The 18,549-nt window shown below is 37.6% G+C and overlaps 1 protein-coding gene across 5 annotated transcripts in view; it reads left to right on the top strand.

The window, feature by feature from the left end:
- Window positions 1-18,549, top strand: part of AGO3 (argonaute RISC catalytic component 3) — a 137,542-nt gene that overhangs the window by 98,467 nt on the left and 20,526 nt on the right. For 4 of the 5 annotated variants that reach the window (XM_082415770.1, XM_082415774.1, XM_082415773.1 and 1 more), the window contains 5 exons: window positions 4,175-4,334; window positions 5,594-5,684; window positions 8,999-9,193; window positions 9,526-9,660; window positions 12,033-12,134. In XM_082415770.1, coding sequence (XP_082271896.1) covers window positions 4,175-4,334; window positions 5,594-5,684; window positions 8,999-9,193; window positions 9,526-9,660; window positions 12,033-12,134 — 683 coding nt within the window. Of the gene's footprint in view, window positions 1-4,174; window positions 4,335-5,593; window positions 5,685-8,998; window positions 9,194-9,525; window positions 9,661-12,032; window positions 12,135-16,455; window positions 18,175-18,549 lie in introns of those variants that run through there. The other variant, XM_082415771.1, reaches the window with a different exon arrangement.

The raw sequence follows: 18,549 nt of genomic DNA, 5'->3' as shown, positions 1-18,549 counted from the left end.
CCCAGTTGCTCCGCGGCATGTGGGATCCTCCCAGACCAGGACTCGAACCCGTGTCCCCTGCATTGGCAGGCAGACTCTCAACCACTGCGCCACCAGGGAAGCCCCTCCCTTAGTTTTTATTTGTCATATTTCCCCTTCACTTTTTAAAAAATTATTTGCTTATGTTTACTTATAAATCAAATTATCTACTCACATGGTTTCAAGTGTTAAATTATTCTGGAATTCTTATTTTCAAAAACAGCACCTTTATAGCTGTCATCCCATTTGTTTTTTTCATAAAAAAACTCGTTCATCATTTGCCACTTTTTAAATTCAATTTTTGTTCATTGAGTGCTGCTGCCTGTATTTCAGTTTCTTCTGTAGTCCTGCCCTGTTTTGCCAGAGCCCTGGGACCTCTACATTTGTCTCATGTTGGTGTAGGTGATGCCTTCTATAAATCAGTCACTTGGTGTCAATTTTTTTTTTTTTTCTTTTTTTTGGCCGCGCTGCGTGGCACGCGGGCTTTTAGTTCCGCCACCAGGAATCGAGCCCCTTGCAGTGGAAGTGCAGAGTCTTAACCACTGGACCACCAGGGAAGTCCCAGGTGCCAAATTTTTTTTTTTTTAAAACATCTTTATTGAAGTATAATTGCTTCACAATGGTGTGTTAGTTTCTGCTTTATAACAAAGTGAATCAGCTACAGATATACACACGTTCTCATATCTCCTCCCTCCCGCATCTCCCTCCCTCCCACCCTCCCCATCCCACCCACCCAGTGAAGCCCAGAATTTTCTTCCTTTTTAAGGCTGAATAACATTCCATTGTTATGTATATACACATTTTGTTTATCTATTCATCTATCAATGGGCACTTGGATTAGTTCCACCTTTGGGCTATTGTGAATAATGCTGCTTTGAACATGAGTATACAGCTCTCTGTTCAGTCCTTCCTTTCACTTTTCTTGGGTATATTACCAGAAGTGAAATTGCTGGATTATATAATTCTGTTTTAGTTTTTTGAGCAATTGCCTTACTGTTTTGTACAGAGTCTGCACCATTTTGAATTCCTGTCAGCAGTGTACAAGGTTCCAGTTTCTCTACGTTCTTGCCAATACTTATTTATTTATTTTAGCCATCCTATTGGGTGTGAAGTAGTATCTCTTTATGGTTTCCATTTTCATTTTCCTAATGATTAGTGATGTGGAACATCTTTTCATGTGTTTATTGAACATTTGTAGATCTTCTTTGGAGAAATGTCTATTCAACTCCTGTGGTCATTTTTATTTGGATTGTTTGGGTTTTTTCTTATTGAGTTATAGGAGTTAGTGTGTGTGGGTTTTTGGTGCATGTTGTTTTTCGTTGTTTTGTTTTGTTGGTTGGTTGGTTGGTTTGTGGCCACACTGCACAGCTTGTGGGATCTTAGTTCCCCAACCAGGGATTGAACCCAGGCCCTTGGCGGTGAGAGTGTGGAGTCCTAACCACTAGTCCACCAGGGAATTCCCAGGAGTCAGTGTTTAATTGTTCCTGCAGTTAATGGCTTCATCAGCTTCTGCTTCTAATAAGCTGATCTTGGCTGTGATTCTCTGTATTCACCTGTTTTGGGGGTGGCAGTTTTCTCTGATGGATCTAAGACTAAGACCAGTCATTAATTTTCAGTTTGTTCAGCTTTTTTTGTTGTTGTTGTGAGGATGGAAATGATGACTTCTAATCTTTTATGTATTGGTGCTATAGCTAATGTCCAAAGTGGTATTTTTAAAGTACAAATCTGATTTTATCCTCTTCCCTATCACCCCCACTTCAGTAGTTTTTCATTATACAATTGGTAAAATTGATATTTAAGATTATCTTCCAGGGGTTTGCATGTTCTAATTCGTGACTTTATTTTTTTTAATAAATTTATTTATTTTTTATTTTTGGCTGAGTTGGGTCTTCGTTGCTGTGCACAGGCTTTCTCTAGTTGCAGTGAGCGGGGGCTACTCTTTGTTGTGGTGCGCGAGCTTCTCATTGCGGTGGCTTCTCTTGTTGCGGAGCCTGGGCTCTAAGCGCACAGGCTTCAGTAGCTCTGGCACGAGGGCTTGGTAGTTGTGGCTCACAGGCTCTAGAGCTCAGGCTCAGTAGTTGTGGCACACAGGCTTAGTTGCTCCGTGGCATGTGGAATCTTCCCAGACTAGGGCTTGAACCCATGTCCCCTGCATTGGCAGGCGGATTCTTAACCACTGTGCCACCAGGGAAGCCCCTAATCCATGACTTCTTACCTCTTCAGAATTCATCTCACTGTATGCTCTTTTTTCCCTGCAGAAACTCTTTGTTTATCCTCTTCCTTCTACCTGCATTGCTTCTCATAATCCATCTTCCACCCTTTACCAAGTAAACATACATTCTTTTGAATTTTAGTTCAGACATCCCTTCCTTGGGGAAGCTTTGCCTGACCTCCCTGACAAGGTCAAATTCTCTCACTTTTATTGTCTTACAGCACCTTGTTACCACTCCTTTATGTTGTTTCACAGTTACAATGTTAAATTTGAAGTTATTTAATTAATGGCTATTTCTCTGACTAGACTATAAGCTCTGTGAGGGCAAGAACAATGTCTCTCTTGACTTAACATTGTATATCCAGAGCTTCGCACAGTACTAGCATGTATTAGGTGGCTCATTAAATATTTGTTGGATGAATTAATAAACCTTTTTAGAGGGCAACTTTTCAGTATCTATAAAAATGTTAAGTATATATATCTCTGATCCCTCGATTCTACCTGTAGAAATTTATTCTGAAGCTATAGTTATACAACCAAATGAAAGTTAAATATACAAGGATGTTATTCATAGCATTGTTTGAAATAACGGAAACCTGGAAAAAGTTAAAAATATGTCGGTGTATGAGTAGTGGTTAGATACCTTATGGCATTTAAAAACAAAGTAACAGCTGTTGTTATAAATAATAAGGGCATCTATATATTGGCATTCAGAACATACTATATTATTAAGTGAATATGACAAGTTACACAATAGAGTGTATAGTATATTCTCAATTTTTGTTTAAAAGTGTTTTCCATGTGTTATATATAAGAAGTTATGTACACCGAACTCTTTATGGTAGTTACAATGGCAGAGAGGGGGAGAGGAACAGGAAACAGGATAAGGAAAGGAACAGGATAAAAACCTTTATACAGTAATACCTCTATATTTCTAAATTAAAGTTTGGAGAATTAGATTGAAAGCTGTAAGTATACTGTGATTATAACTGCATTAAAATAATGCAAATGAGAACATTATTGGAAGAGAGTACAAGTAAATACTAATAAGGGTTTATGTATGATATTTTTCTCTGGTTTTTCGGTTATTGTGGTTATACTATTTTCGTGAAGACAAAAGTATGCTTCCTTATATATGAAGAAAACAACTGGAAAAAATTATCACTAAATACTTAAGCTAATCTTCAAGGCAGTAAGTATACTTTATTTTTTAGGATTATTTTTCATATTTTATAGTTGTATATTGTAGAACACAGTTTTCAGAAATGCTGGAAACAGTTCATTCAAAAGATCTAGTTTATTTTAATTGGCTAGATATCAAGTTAAAACATTTAAGATAGTATATTACTAATTGCACTCTCTTTTTTTTTTTTTTTTTTTTAATTTTGGCTGCGCTGGGTCTTCATTGCAGCGTGAGAGCTTCTCTAGTTGTGGCCTGCAGATGCAGGCTCCAGAGCACATGGGCTCAGTAGTTGCGGTGCACAGGATTAGTTGCCCCACGGCACGTGGGATTTTAGTTCCTCCACCAGGGGTTGAACCTGCGTCCCTGCATTGGAAGGCGTATTCTTAACCACTGGACCACCGGGAAGTCCCACTAATTGCACTCTTGAATGCCCTCAAAACTCTGCACATTTATATAATCAAATAAGGCAGTATAGGGAATTCCCTGGCAGTCCAGTGGTTAGGATCCGCGCTCTCACTGCAGAGGGCTTGGGTTCAGTCCCCGGTCGGGGAATTAAAATCCCACAAGCCGCGCAGCATGGCTGAAAAAAAAAAAGAAAGGAAGTATACTTTAAATTTTAATAACATTGTTTTAGTATTGGTATAAGTTTTGGTATCCTGTAATACAGTGATGTATTTCACAAGGGGAAAGCATACATAGCAGCTTAATTTTCAGTAAAATTTGCCTTTTTATAACTAGAGGTATTTGTATTTGTTCCATAGCGGAGGTGAAGCGTGTTGGAGATACACTTTTGGGTATGGCTACACAGTGTGTTCAAGTCAAGAATGTAATAAAAACATCCCCTCAAACTCTCTCAAACCTGTGCCTAAAGATAAATGTTAAACTTGGAGGGATCAATAATATTCTTGTACCTCATCAAAGGTAAGATAAGCTAATCACCAATAAAATATTAATTTTTCTCTGTATTGCCATATCTAAGACCTATGTAAGAGACAGCTTTGATGATTCCTGCCATGGGAGATAAGTAGACATTTTGGCAAAAACTTAAGAGTTTTGATTGGCAAAATTTACAAGATTCCTTTATGAAAAATCCCCTCCCATCTCCATTTTCATTTAGTATGCAAAGTACCTCGTCCCTGGCTAGAAAGTATTGAGAATTTTATTTATTTTTCACTGGAGAGCCCAGCTTGAAGAACTTTCTCATTGTTTGGTAGTCATCTTCAAGCTGGTGTCATGAGGCAACTCACTCACCTAGAAAGTGAGGGAAACCTTTCTTCCCTCCTTTAGGGGCTTTGGGTGGGGTTGGATGGGGGGGCATGTCAATTAAGTAAATCAATTAAGGAAGCCATATCAACTCCTGGCGGAGTCAGTGGGACAACAGATGTTACTGTTATATCACCATCATGTCTAAGAGCTCTTAGGAAGTATGACACGTAATGACCTAGAAATAGGGTGCTGGGGAAGAGGCCGTTATTTGGAGAATTGAACAACAGGTTTCCTTTTAATAGTTGAAGCAACTAGGGCTCTAAAAAATTAAATATCTTGTTGACACAGAAGCTCTTTTTTTCCTGTTTTTCCATACTGCCTCTATTTCCCATCCCTATTAAATATGAGATTCATAAATGACATGAATATAGAATTTTATCAACAACTCCAAGAACTAAGAGTCATTTGAATCTTAAAGGATACAGTTTTAAAATAAAATGAACTGCTAGCTACTTTATGACTATTAAATTTATGTTACTCAAATTTTATACTTTTGGTCAGAGGCGGGAGAGTAGTAGAGTCCCATAATCCCTTCCAGTGTGGTTTAATGATTCTTTATCTCCTTGAGAGATTACATTGGCTTAAAATGTAAGTAGATTAAAGAATGATTGATACAAATCAGTGGATTAATATGAGGAAGTTTATCATTTTATGCCTATTAAGAATGCTAGCAGCAGTTGACCTTTGCAACCACCAGCACCACTGCTTAAGGCAGAAAACTGCTCTGAATACTTCACTTAATAGAGATTCATGAATTAAGAGAATAAAGCTGTCAGTAGTTCAAGCCTATGAAGTTGTCTATAACGGACCTCCTCTGTGCTATGCCAGCAACTTGCAGTTGTGTTGCAGTAGTGTGAAATAGGTAAAAGGATAATGAAAAAAATGATCTAACTCTTTTTAAAACTGTGTTTAAGACCTTCTGTGTTCCAGCAACCAGTGATCTTTTTGGGAGCAGATGTCACTCATCCACCAGCTGGGGATGGGAAGAAGCCTTCTATTGCTGCTGTGAGTATCTTTAGACAGGTTTATCTTATCTAAAGTTTAGACAAAGATCAACATTTTGGTTTTAACTTTTTGAATTTTAATGACATTTTCTTTGAAACCAACTTTTATAAATATAAAGTTTAAAAAATGTATTTATAAAGTTTTATAAATATATATATCTATATGTAGATCTGTCCAGAGCCAACTTTCAAATGTTCTTTGGGTTTTTGAAAAAAATGATATCCTCTGGTTTGGAGGCTGCAAGTTCTGTATATATCTATTAAATCAAGTTTATTAATTATATTACTCAACTCTTCTGTATCCTACTTTAATTTGTCTGTTTGACCTCTCCATGGTTGTATATTTTCAGTTACTTTTTGTAATTCAGAGTTTATGTATTTCAGTAGTGTCTTTGTTACAGAAAGATGCATTACATATAAGTTTGCTGGACTGCATTTTTTTCAGTATAAAATATCTTTCATCTTTGTCCAGTTTAATACTTTGCACTTGAATTCTTTATTACTGCTCCTCTTACTTTTAACATTTGCCTGTTCTATCTTTTGCCCACCTTTATATTTGTAACCTTTCTGTATCAGTTCAAAAGTGTATTTCTTATAAACTTCATAAAGCCAGATGATATTTTACCCAACTTGAAAATTGCTTGACACACCATTGTAGAGCAATTATACTCCAATAAAGATGTTAAAAAAAGAAAGAAAATTGCTTGATTTTAACAAATGTCAACATTTTGAAAATGTCAACATATTTTAGGCATACTTGATAAATTTCAGAAATTAAACTGTAAGATTTTTTATATATTTTTTCTATCATTCATTATAATCTTTACTTTTAATTTTAAAAATCTGATAAATCTTAATCTTTCCTTGAAAATGATAGTAATATTAAATTTTTCACAAGCTCTTTTCATTAATGAAGAAAATTGACTTTTATCTATTAATAAATTATATTTCATTGTATTCTTAATGTTATGCATCAATTGTGTACATTTCAAGTGTCCTAGAGGTAGTATTGAGCAATCTCTGATAGTCATTAAAATGATCCTAGAGAAGATAAAATGATACAAAATTTCTAAAGACTTACTTTGGATTTGCTATTTTAGGGTTGTTTTCCAAGAAGTTTAAGCACTTTTAAATTCTTTTGGACTTCTGGGTTGTCATTGTCCCTTTTTGCTAAATCCATTTCTACCAAATATTCACTTTCTTTTATAATTATCAGAGGTCTTGTAAATAGAATTTGATTATTTTTGCTATATATCTTCTATTCCCAAGAACTTAAAGACTAGTGTGAGAAACAATGTAAGTAATAAATGCCATGTAGTATAATAGATACTACCATGATAGTGATGTGAATTAAAATTGCAAAAATCTGGTGTGTTGAGGAATTTCAAATGCAGGGAATTGGAATGTAGTATAGCAGACTGTGAGGCTTGTAAGATTTTGTAAGGCTTTTTTTTGCCATCAGAGGGGGTATGGATTTATTTTTAGCAGTGGAAAAGAAACGGTCAGGTTCCTTTTTTTTTTTTTTTTTTTTTTACTTAGGGAAGATTAAAAAAAGCAGATACAATTCCATGTACCTAAAGAAGTAGACAAGTTCTAGCTCACTTTTTAAAAAACTCTTGGTTATTTTCTAATCTGACCTAAGACTGAAGAGAAATATAAGAATTTTCCATATCTTGGTTTCTAATAAGATGTTTAAATTACTGACGGGAATTTAGGTACTCTTTTGAAATAGTTTGTTTTTATTTATTTATGTTTTAATTGATGTATAATTGACATATAACATTATTTTAGTTTCAGGTGTATAACATGATTTGATATTCATATATATTGTGAAATGATCACTACAATAAGTCTAGTTAACATCTGTCACCATACATAGTTACAAAAGTTTTTTCTTATGGGGAGAACTTTTTTTTTTTTTTTTTTTGGCTGCGCCGGGTCTTAGTTGGGGCACACAGGATCTTTCCTGGTGGCGCGTGGGCTCCAGAGCGTGAGGGCTCTCTAGTTGTGGCACCCAGGCTTAGCTGCCCCAAGGCATGTTGGGATCTTAGTTCCCTGACCAGGGATCAAACTGGCGTCCCCTGAATTGTAAGTGCTGAGAACTTTTAAGATTTACTCTCTTAGCAATTTTCAAATATGCAGTACAGTATTAACTGTAGTCACCATGCTGTACATTACATCCCCATGGCTTATTTATTTTACATCTGGAAGTTTGTACCTTTTGAGCCATTTCACCCATACCCCACCCCTCTGGCAACCACCAGTCTGTTCTCTATATCTGTGAACGCAGTTGGGATTTTTTGTTTGTTTTTTGTTTTTAGATTCCACATATAAGTGGCATCATATGGTATTTGTCTTTGTCTGACTTATTTCACTTAACATAATGCCCTCAGGGTCCATCCATGTTGTCACAAATGGCAAGATTTCATTCTTTTTTATGGCCAAATGATATTCTATTGTATGTATATGCCACATTTTCTTTATTCATTCATCCATCAATGGACACTTAGGTTGTTTCCATGTCTTGGCTGTGTAAATAATGCTGCAGTGAACATGGAGGTGCAGAGGTCCATTTTTGAAGCATGACTTTTTTATAGATACTACCCTGGAAGAAAGAGAAGCTGGAGGTAGAATAACCAGCTGGTTCTTGGCCCAGGCTCTGATCAGTGATGTGTGAACACTTTTAAATATTCTGGTTCCAGTGATCATGCTTCAGTAGATCTGTGAGTGACTACAGTCAAGGAAAACTTATAAGTTCATGCTTCAGAGTTCCCTCTGCTCCAAACACATAACAATATTAAGACACAGAGAGAAAAAATTAAGATAGCTACTCTCAAAACCAAGATTTAAAATTTATAAAGCATAAGAGTTCTTAAGATAATGCCAAAGTCATCTTGAATATGGCTTCTGGGGTAGTTTGCTAAACTGTAAGAGCTATAAAGAGAAATCAAGAGTTGAATGGGCCCTCTTTTTTATTTATCTCCTTCCTCTATGCACATCTCTTTGTCTTTCTATCTTTACTAATATTTAGGTTTACCAGCAACATCTGTAAATTAGAACCAAATTGTTAAATATAAAGTACAGCCTACTTATGGGAAAATAGTTTTTGACCCTAGACTGGGTCTTTTATTCTGTTCTTCACTGGAATTATCTATTTTTATTACTTTCAAAATGAACTGTGATAAATAGTTAAGGTTATAATAAAATACAAATTTAAATGAAATCCTTTTTTTTCAACTTTTTTGTGGTAAAATTCATATTCATATAGTTTTGAATACCTTAATTTCTATGTTTTCTTTACTTTTTTCAACCTAGGTTGTAGGTAGTATGGATGCCCACCCAAGCAGATACTGTGCTACAGTAAGAGTTCAGAGACCCCGACAGGAGATCATCCAGGACCTTGCCTCCATGGTCCGAGAACTTCTCATTCAGTTTTATAAGTCAACTCGGTTCAAACCTACTCGTATCATCTTTTATCGGGATGGTGTTTCAGAGGGGCAGTTTAGGCAGGTTGGTTGCCTGGGATTCTCATCATACTGTGGTTAAATCAGATACTGTGTTTATAATATGGTGTCTAGTTCTGAAGTTAGGAGCCTTAATTGAGAGTTCCTAAAGTCAAATTTTGATACTTCCTTAGATTTTCCCTTTTAAAATATTTACTGGATATGTAAGCCTTGATCACTAAGACCATGCTCTGATAATAGTTAAAATGGAATAGAGAAGTATAATTAGCTGTGAGGTGATGAGTTTAAGAAATTCTAAGTCTAAATCATTGTCTTACTTTGAAGTATGTATAGGAGAACAACTGACTAGATCAAATCTTTCCATTTCATCTTCTCTAGGTATTATATTATGAACTACTAGCAATTCGAGAAGCCTGCATCAGTTTGGAGAAAGACTATCAACCTGGAATAACTTACATTGTAGTTCAGAAGAGACATCACACTCGATTATTTTGTGCTGATAGGACTGAAAGGGTAATCTTACATTTATTGTAATACTATTATAAGCAAACGTTATCTAACATAGTTCATAGAGCACTTAACAAAGGCTCTCTGCCAACAGCAGAGTTTCTGATATATAGTAGTGGGTTACAGCAAAGCAGATTGATTATGAGTATAGAAGCATCAAAATAAGTTAATTTTTAACTTTCTAGAATTTCTAGTAACACTCCAAATGTTCAAAATCCCATTATACTTTTTTGTTGTTGTGAAGAAACTCATAGTTTTAAAATTGTTCTTTTTATTCATATTTTCCTTAAATGTTCAGAAGAAAAAAGGTATGTTCTATTTTTAAAATATCTTGTAAAAATTAATTTTACAAGCTAGGGACATTCTAGAGTGATTAGTGAAAATTCATGCAAACTAACTTTCATTTTCAGTGCTCTGCCCCCATCCTGCAAACCTTAGAGCAGAGAAATCTGAGGAGTACAAGGGTCAGTGTCCCCTTGGGAAAGGGGATCAATAGAAAAGACTGAAAAAGAAAGGAGTGTGTCTTGTCTTTGGTACATATTTGGTCTTTGATTACACTCGTTGTGTAGCTTTGGGCAAGTAACTTAACATCTCTGTGCCGGTTTCTTTCTGAGCAAGGTATGGATAATATTAATATTTGCCTTATTTGGGTTTTTGAAAGGATTTTTTTTTAATTAAAATATGTAATGTACTTAGAACGGTGCTTGGCACATGCTAAGCACTCAGTGGAGGTTACCTAGTTGTAGAGTGGTGGTAATGGTGGTAGTGATAGAGAAAAAGAGGGCATAATGGCAGGTACTGTTCTGGATATTTTTTATAAATTTAACTCATTTAACCCTCACAAACAACACTATGAGGTACTTATTATTATTATCCCCATTTTTCACAGTAGGAAACTGTGGCACATGGAGGTTAAATTGGTAGAGCTAGGACTCAAAATAGGCTGTCTGGCTCCAGAGTACTCTTAATCACTGTCCTATACCACATCTCTAATAGCAGTAATGATAGTTTTATTTTGGCCTCCATGTTGTTAAAGGCCTGTGCCCCAAATTACATTTCTGTACCTAGAAAACCGAAGGTTTCTTCAAAAGTTAGATCAGGAAAACCTAAGTTAGATTTAATGATTTCTTGCAACTGATGTTTAATTGTGCCTTTCCTTCATTTGTTTGCTTCTCTTTCATCTTTGCTCTAAATCTACTAATCATAATAGATGAGAGATAATTATAAATGAGGAAATAGGCACAGAGAGGAACATACTGTGCCCTAGATTTCATGACTAGAAACTGGTGGAGCTCTGATATGAACCCAGGCATTCTGCCGCCTCTCTAAAGAGAATAAAACTTTTAAATATATATTAATTAGGAGACTTGTATGTTAAGAATAGGCATAATTTAGTAGTTTATGAACTGTTTTCTTTATTTTGTGATTTGGTGAAGCTAGCTGGTTGGTCCACACAGATATAACTCCAGCCACCACCTGGTAACAGTCCCTCACACAGCAGAAATAATGTTTGAGTCAGTAAAAGAGTCTCTGATTTGTTAGCCTTGTAAACCTCGACTTACTATTAATGATTTTAAATATGTTAGGGATAAGGAGGTAGAGGTAAGTATATATATGCATTTAAAGTGCTTTATTAGGAGACTTTCATTATCAGGAGTTTCGAACTTTTTCATTTACATCATGTATTACTCAGAGAAAATCATGGTGTCTGTTTTCTTACAAGATGTTGAAACTGCTAATATGAAATAAAAGAAATAGGGCCTTTGCAGTCATTTCCATGTCTGACTCTCAGTTATGCCCTTTATTGTATGCTATTGGGCAAGTTATTTTGTATTCCTGAGCTGTAGATTCCCCCCAGACAAATGGGAATAATACCTAACTTTGCAGGATTATGAGGATTAGAAATAACGTATGTAAAGTACCTGACACATAAATGGTTAACAAATGGTGACTCTAGTTGATGCTGTTGTCAGCATTCTTTCCCTCTAAAAATCTAGGGTTCTCTGAGAAAAATGCTAATTTTCATAAAACTGCACATTCAAGAGTACCTGCTCTGCACAGATGTCACAAATTGGAGCACTTAAAGTAACTTTTTAAAAAAAATTTTTTAAGTTTTCTACCCGTATTGCGATCAACTACCAGCTAAGCATCAGTAGAGACTAATAGCTCTTTGTTATCAGCTTTCACTTTCAGCAACATTTAAGAATAGGAACTAGGACTAGAATAAGGTCTGCTCTTAATGCCTGCTTAAGTAGTATTTCAAGCCGGAAGTAGTGAAACATGGAATCGGCCTATGTATTTATATCTTTTTAAAAGTGCTTTCAGACACATTCTTTACCTTTGTCTTGTTTGTTTAAACTTTGACCAAACAAATCTAGGTCGGAAGAAGTGGCAATATCCCAGCTGGAACAACAGTTGATACAGACATTACACACCCATATGAGTTTGATTTTTACCTCTGTAGCCATGCTGGAATACAGGTAAGCCTATACTTTGGGTGAAATGTTTTTATTCAGGAACTTCTGTTCTTAGGCATATTTTTTTAATCTCAGAAAAAAGAGAAAGAAATATTCTTCTCTGCACTTCCAATTGTTTCCACATGAAATTAGATGAAACTTTCAGTAACTAAATCATATCCCCTTTTTCACCTTGAGAGAGGGACTTATTTCTACGAAAGTACCAGAATATAAGTATTTTAATAGAAGGCATCTCCCTAAACTATGTCCTTAATTTAATGTAAAACTTCAAAAAAAATCTAAAATACCTGATTGTTCCTTTGATATATTCTTTTTGATAATAATACTTCATAGAAAACTTTGACATTTACTGGCAGATATTGAGCATGTGAAAGAGTTCAGTTGTAGAATTACAGCTTTAAGTTTCAGTTAAATAATTCTAAGTCTTTTCTTATTTTCAGAAAATCTTTTTGTTAATTTGTTAGCTATACTTAGTAAAACATAAGCTGTCATTCAGTGCTTCTCAAACTTTCCAGCAGCAGAGAGTGAATCCACATTCGCAGGATATCTGAGAGAATGTAGCCCAAAACTATTTTAGTTTACTTGCCATTGATTAAAATAGAAATTTCAGGAAGATATACCTAACTGTATATCTGAATCTTAAAGCTTTATATGTCCCACATACACTAACCCCAGTTTCACTCTTAGGGCTTTAAAATTATTGTCCTACTCATTTATATATGTTCTTACAACTCCTCCTGTTTACAATCAATGTGGTACATTTTCATGGTGGGTGGTAACAGTCAGCAAAACAAAGTTAAAAGTACCTTCTGAGATAAAATCTATTATCATTCGAGTACATATTTTAACCTTAAGTTTCTCTCCATGTATCCCAAGGAACCCTACTGCTATGACTTTTTAGTAAATATAATGGAGGGGGAAAAAAGATTCTCTATTCACGTAAATTTTAGAAACGCTGGTCAAACAGATTGTTTTTTTACTCTAGAACTTTTGGATACCATTGATATTGCAAATGGTTATTATGAATTTTCAAGACAGGACTATTTCTCCAATGTATTTAACCAGAAACTTTAGGGACCAATATTTTGGGGGGACACCAAATTGAAACTTTGCTCTAGTCAGCAAATAACCAGGAATATTTCACAGGGACTTTCTGGGCTTTCTCTAGTTGCAGTGAGCGGGGGCTACTCTTCCTTGCGGTGTGCAGGCTTCTCATTGCCATGGCTTCTCTTGTTGCAGAGTACAGCCTCTAGGCATGCGAGCTTCAGTAGTTGCAGCGCATGGGCTCGGTAGTTGCGGCGCATGGGCTCAGTAGTTGCGGCGCACGGGCTCTAGGGCGCACAGGCTTCAGTAGTTGTGGCAGACGGGCTCAGTAGTTGTGGCTCACGGGCTCTAGAGCACAGACTCAGTAGTTGTGGCGCACAGGCTTAGTTGCTCCATGGCACGTGGGATCTTCGCAGACCGGGGATCGAACCCATGTCCCCTGCATTGGCAGGCAGATTCTTAGCCACTGTGCCAACAGGGAAGTCCCCAAAGACCGTTCTTTACATGTCTTCCCAGCTTTATTAGACTTATCGAACTTCTCTGAGATCAAAAGGAGGAGTCTTATTTTTTAACAGCTAAAATTAAAATCGAATCATTCCTAACCAGTATGAGATAATTTTTTTGTATCACTACTTTTAACTTTACCAGTGAACAACACATCCTTTAACAACGTTTTGGCCAAATTCCGTAACTTCTTGACATTTATGTTGGCCATATTGGTGTTTACAGCTTAGTTCCATTTCCTCCCCTCCCCATTTTATTTTGAGATAAAATTCCCATTCATTTTTAAAACTTAAATTTACAAATAAAATTAAAGCTTGGCGTTTCCCTTCTACCCTCCATCTGCCCAAGACAGGCTCTAGAGCTTTGGTCCAAGTGTTTTGAGTAGGGGAGGGGACCATGGCCTGCCTCTGAGATACCTCCTTCCCCTCCTCCTTCTAGGACTCTAACTCATCTGGTACTGCTGACTGCCAGAATGTCAGTAGTGGGGAGATGACACAAGCCTTTCTCTAGTCCATTCTGATTCTTTCTAATCCCTTAGCCTCCATGGAGCTGAGGACCCTCAAAGGGCAGCAGTGTCCTTCTTTAGCCCCATCTGTGGTATAGACCCCAGCCCCTTCTTTAGGTTAGATATCCCATTGCATGGCTCCATGGCCCCTCCTTCTCTACTCAACTTCATTTTTTTAGACTCCCAGAACTGCTTCCAAGAGCTCTCATCGCTCTACCTGTATAGAGTTGGGAGAGTGGGCCTATGGACTCTGAGCTCAGGAATAATCCAGTTGGGGAATGAGATGGGATAGTCTCTCCCTTTCTAACAGGCTCTCATCTTTACAACTGATTCTCTTGGAGTGCCCCTTACATGTCTTTAGGGGAGAGAGAGTGCCTTTCCTCACAACTGAAATTCTGTATTTTCACAAAACTCTCAATCTCTTCCTATATTGAGAGGATAGGGGTAAGATGAGAAGGGGCCAGGGCCCGGGATTTGATGGTAAGACCTGTCCTGAACTGTCTCCTCTCGGGTGAGCCCTTGAGGGAGGGTAGCTGACTCCAAAGGATTGTAGCTCTTTAGAATGTAAGATGCTTAGCACCTTTAGTCCCCTGCTTTGGACCTTAGTTGAAATTCTAGGACAGCAGGGGAAAAAAATCCTACTTACCATACTGTTAGAAACACATTAACCGGGTGGAGCATGTGACCCCTCTGACCCACCAAAGGAAATTCTTCTGAAGACATAAATGTACCTGTTGAGGAGGGGCAGTGTCCTAAATTATAACTTCCTAATATGAATCTCCAAAACTTCGAAGATGTTCTTCACTGTGATTTAACATTCCTTTGACTCCACTTTAATTAGCTCTCTCTACCATTTTCTGTGGGTTCCTAACTTGGTCTGTTGCCCCAACACTCAGCACATGACCCTTCCTTTTTTCTCACTAAGAAATTATATTGTCAGTCATGCCTACTTTCTTCCCTCCTTTCCCACAGGAAAAAGAGTCAACCTGTAGGATTGTTCTCATTCGCTCTTGCCTGCCTTAAGTTGGCCTTACTTCACCAGTTATCCTCTTTCATATGTCTTCAGTCTCTTTTAAGCTTCTGATTCCATTCCCTTAGCTTATAGTTATCCCCGTCCTAAAATACAGTTCCTTGCGCCTGCTGTTCTCCTTTAAGGTGCTGTCTTTCTACCATTTGTCACCAAACTGTTCTTAAAAGGATAGCCTAAACACACTCACCAAAATGGCTGAAATTTTAAAAGACAAACAGTATTAAGTATATAGAGCAACTGGAACTTTTATACTCTCCTGGTAGGAGTGTAAATTAATGTGAACATTTTTTAAAATTGGCTGGCATTATCTACTAAACTTAAATATATGTATGCTCTATGACCAGGATTTCCACTCCAAGATAGCCAACAGAAATGCATATCTATGTTCACCAAAAGATAGTATGTTAATATTCATAGTAGCACTGGTCATAATGGTCAATACAAAAACTATCAGTACAAACAGTTCAAATGCCCATGATCAGTAGATTGGATAAATAACTATACAAATGTGATTTATATGACAGTAAGAATGATACAACAGTATGTATGAATTTCACAATGTCAAATCAAAGAAGCTAGACCCAGAGGGTACATACATTATAAACTTCAAAAACAAGCAAAACTAATCTATGATGTTAAAAGTCAGGTTACAGGGAGCAGGGTGGCAGGTAGGGTAGTGACCCTGAGAGGGCACAAAGGGGCTTTGTGGTTGCAGTTAACGTTAGTTTCTTGATTTGGGTGCTGGTTTCATGGGTATATTCTCTTTGTGAAAAATTCATCAGTCTACATGTATGGTACATGTATTTTTCTCTATATATATTTACTTCTATAAAAGGTTTACATTAAGAACAAAAAAGACTACACTTATTTCCTCTTCAACTTATAGCAAACTGCCTTCTGCCCCACCGTTATTGCTCCTTGATCTCTGTAACTTCTGACTCTATTATAATCACGCACTCATCAAAACCGTCTACCATTTGGCTTCCACTACACATTTTATCCTACCTGTCATCTTACCCTTCCGTTTTTTCTAGGTTTGGTTCTTCTTCCACCCACCTTTTAAAATTTTAAGTTCAGGGAATTCCCTGGCGGTCCAGTGGTTAGGACTCAGCTCTTTTACTGCTGTGGGCCTGGGTTCAGTCCCTGGTCAGGGAACTAAGATCCTGCAGGCTGTGCAGCACAGCCAAAAAAAAAAATTTAAGTTCAAGTAATATTTATGACTTCGAAATCTCTTTTTACAGATACAGCTTTTCTCCTGATTTCCAGATCTTGAAGTTATTTTTGATCGCACCTTCTCACCTGCCACCCTTATCTAATGGAATCCCTGAACTCTACAGAATCTATCTTCTCAGTCTAAGACCTATCTCTTATTCTTTTTTTTCTTTTTTGACTGTGTTGGGTCTTCGTTGCTGTGCGTGGGCTTTCTCTACTTGCGGCGAGCGGGGGCTACTCTTTGTTGCAGTGCACGGGCTTCTCATTGTCGTGGCTTCTCTTGTTGTGCAGCGCGGGCTCTAGGCACACGGGCTCAGTAGTTGTGGCTTGCGGGCTCTAGAGCGTAGCCTCAGTAGTTGTGGTGCACGGGCTTAGTTGCTCCGCGGCATGTGGGATCTTCCCGGGCCAGGGATCGAACCCGTGCCCCCTGCATTGGCAAGCGGATTCTTAACCACTGCGCCACCAGGGAAGCCCCTATCTCTTATTCTTATCCTCACCTCCCCTGCTTAGTTCAAGTTCTCATTATTACTTTCCTATATAATTACATGATGATCCTGGGTGCCCTCATTTAGTCTGTTCTCATTAGATTAATTAAAACAGCTAAGATCCGGACTTCCCTGGTGGCGCAATGGTTAAGAATCTGCCTGCCAATGCAGGGGACACGGGTTCGAGCCCTGGCCCAGGAAGATCCCACATGCCGCGGAGCAGCTAAGCCTGTGTGCCACAACTACTGAGTCTGTGCTCTAGAGCTCGCGAGCCACAACTACTGAAGCCTGTGTGCCTAGAGCCTGTGCTCCGCAACAAGAGAAGCCACCACACTGAGAAGCCCGCACAGCGCAATGAAGAGTAGCCCCCGCTCGCCGCAACTAGAGAAAGCCCACGGTGCAGCAACGAAGACCCAACCATAAATAAATTTATTTAAAAAAAAAAGCTAAGATCCTATCATTCATCTGCTTAGTGCTTCACATCCATTGAAGGTAAAGTCTCATCTTCCTAGTACAACCTATAGACTCAAGTCCTTATATCCACTATCCTGCTCCCTTCACTGCTGTTATACCCTCAGTCTCTCTGTCTCTCGCTCTTTTCTCCCATTCTTCCCTCCTACTCCTTCCCTCTCCTTTTCTCTTCCTCTGTGTATGACTGTCTCCTCTCTTTTACATACACAAACATACAACACAGCTGCAGCCATTCTGAACTACTTTTAGGTAATTCTCATAAGTATCCTGTCCATGTTGCTTCCTTACCTTAAGTATTTCTTCCCTAACTTACTCCTGCTCATCCTTTAAGACTCATCTCAGACATCAGCTCTTCCCAGTAGTCTTTCTTGTATCCTTCCCCAAGACAAGTGTCCCTCTCTGCACTGCCTGAGCACCCTATGCATGCCTTTTTGTTGCACTTATTACACAGCATTGTAATCAAGCTTTTGTTTCTCTCCCCTTTCCACTAGTCTATAAGGTCCCAAAAGGCAGAGGTTATTCCTTCAATCAACAGATATTTATTGTGTACCTCTTAGAAGATAGGTGTTGATACTAGGTATGTGGAGTGAACAAATAACACAATCCTTTCCTCTTTTAGTTTATTGGGGGAGATTTATTAAGTAAGTCATCTCACAAATACATACTTATAAATTGGGTTAGGTGCAATAAAAGGAAAGTAAAGATAGGAAGAGAGACTTCAGTGCGGAACTGATTTAGATTAGATTGGGAGATCACAAAAAGCTTCCCTGAGAAATGACATTTAAGATAAGATCTTGAAAAAAAAAAAAAAAAGATAAGATCTTGAGGAATGAGCAGGAGTTAACCAAGCCAAGAATGAGGAAGAGGCGCATATACAGGCCCTTTTGGTGGAAAAAAATTTGTCCACTGAAGGAATCAATTGCAGGCTGCTGCTGCAGTATGAGAGTAAGTTAGAGAGGTAGCCTAGGCTGGACCCTATGGGCCTTGTTGAGCAAAGATAAGGACTTGGATTTAGTCTAAGTGCATTGGGAAGCTATTAAAAGACTTTAAACTAGACACTAACATAATTAGGTGTGTGTTTTGTTTTGTTTTTTAATTCACTCTTATTTAAGTACTGTTTGTACTGGGGAGTAAGAGTGATATTGAGGACATCAGTTAGGAGTCTGT

This window comes from Balaenoptera physalus, assembly GCF_965194825.1.
Source record: "Balaenoptera physalus genome assembly, chromosome: 1".
Classification (NCBI taxonomy): domain Eukaryota; kingdom Metazoa; phylum Chordata; class Mammalia; order Artiodactyla; family Balaenopteridae; genus Balaenoptera; species Balaenoptera physalus.
Note: the sequence above shows the minus strand (reverse complement) of the source record. Positions and strands in the feature narration are given on the sequence as shown.